Source organism: Amphimedon queenslandica, unplaced genomic scaffold (genome assembly GCF_000090795.2).
Source record: "Amphimedon queenslandica unplaced genomic scaffold, v1.1 AMPQUscaffold_2491_Cont25507, whole genome shotgun sequence".
Taxonomy (NCBI): domain Eukaryota; kingdom Metazoa; phylum Porifera; class Demospongiae; order Haplosclerida; family Niphatidae; genus Amphimedon; species Amphimedon queenslandica.
Window position 1 is genome coordinate 1 of NW_003557174.1, and position 1,302 is coordinate 1,302.

The window sequence follows — 1,302 nt, forward strand, 5'->3', positions numbered from 1 at the left end:
CCACTAGTCATTACATCAAACAGTAAACTAGTACTACAGGTAATACAGTGCCAGTGTGTGTGTGTGTATTGTTTAATCTCTTTCCCTTTGTTTTTTATTTTAGGGTTTCTTTCCAACATTGATTGTTTCTCTGTTAAGTAGAAAGGAGAGTCCTCACTTTTACATCGACAGTAAGTCTCCTTTCTTTCCAAAGCAGCTCCGACATGCTGTCAAGCTTTACTCTGAGGATCTATTTGGGTCTGTCATATTCATTGATGAGCATAAATTTATTGAAGTCTACTTTACTGGAAACCCTAAAGATTGCTCTGTTCTTCGTTCAATGATCCTAGAGGGTCTATATGCCAGTGCTGCTGCATTAGCTTACAATGAGGAGACACTGGAAATATCTGCTGTGACATATTGTCACCAGAAACACAGAAGCCGTGAGACTGAGAGGAATCCTCATCCTATCAGAATCTCATACAAGAGAGACCCTCCAGAGATCAGGTGCAGTATTGAGACTGATCTTCCACCCATTGCATTGACTGATGAGAGACAAAGCTGCTGGCTATTAGGTAAGTTATTTAGCATACACCACTAGATTTGAAGGTATTGTAAAATCATGTTTTACAGATCCAATTGCTTCATCTGATGTTCATACAGACAATTTTCTGCCAGAAGGTTCTGTATTAAGTGAGTGAATGTGTTAGTATTATTATTAATAGATAATGTGTGTATTTATTTACAGATGAGTCTCATGCTGTTGTTATACTGAAAGCTATCAATAAGATAGTCAATGAATGGGAGACATTAGGACTATATCTTGGAATTGAAAATGAAGAATTGAAGCTAATTCATTCGAAGAGTTTCTATCAAATAGATGTATCCCGTAAAGACATGATAGTTCACTGGTTAAAGACTGGTACTGCTACAAGGGAAAAGCTGATAAAAGCACTCCAGGAATTGGGAAGAAACGATGTTGCTGTTGAAATAAAGCGTCTGCCTACATGTAAACAATAACAGTAAAAATTATTTTCTTATTCCTCATACATTATAGTATAATAATAATACTTATTGTTATAATTTATGTCAATGATTTCTGTTTTCAAGTTTCCATAAAAAGATAATAGTCAAATCATGCGTTTGCCCCATTAGATACATGCAGTGCAGCAACTTTAATCATTAGATCTACCCATGTGTATACATGTGGTGTATTTAGGAGTGCAAAGGGTCAATCCTGTGAGGAGGTCCTTCTTCAACCACCCGTTAGTCATATCAATCTCATTGACTTGACCACTTGTGAGACAATAGACAATGTAATGA

General features: G+C 36.3%; 1 protein-coding gene across 1 annotated transcript; it reads left to right on the plus strand.

Moving 5' to 3' along the window:
* Positions 1–24: 24 nt before the first annotated feature.
* LOC109593204 (uncharacterized) lies at positions 25–999 on the plus strand. The gene is made up of 4 exons (XM_020008394.1): positions 25–39; positions 104–554; positions 613–672; positions 728–999. Exons 2-4 carry the CDS (start codon positions 320–322, stop codon positions 997–999), a joined length of 567 nt encoding a protein of 188 aa, XP_019863953.1. The 5' UTR covers positions 25–39; positions 104–319.
* Positions 1,000–1,302: the final 303 nt, after the last annotated feature.

Coding starts and splice junctions, on each gene's coding strand:
- LOC109593204 (XM_020008394.1), top strand. CDS start 320: ATGATCCTAGAGGGTCTATATGCCAGTGCTGCTGCATTAGCTTACAAT. Junction 555..612: donor ACAAAGCTGCTGGCTATTAG/GTAAGTTATTTA, acceptor CATGTTTTACAG/ATCCAATTGCTTCATCTGAT. Junction 673..727: donor GCCAGAAGGTTCTGTATTAA/GTGAGTGAATGT, acceptor ATTTATTTACAG/ATGAGTCTCATGCTGTTGTT.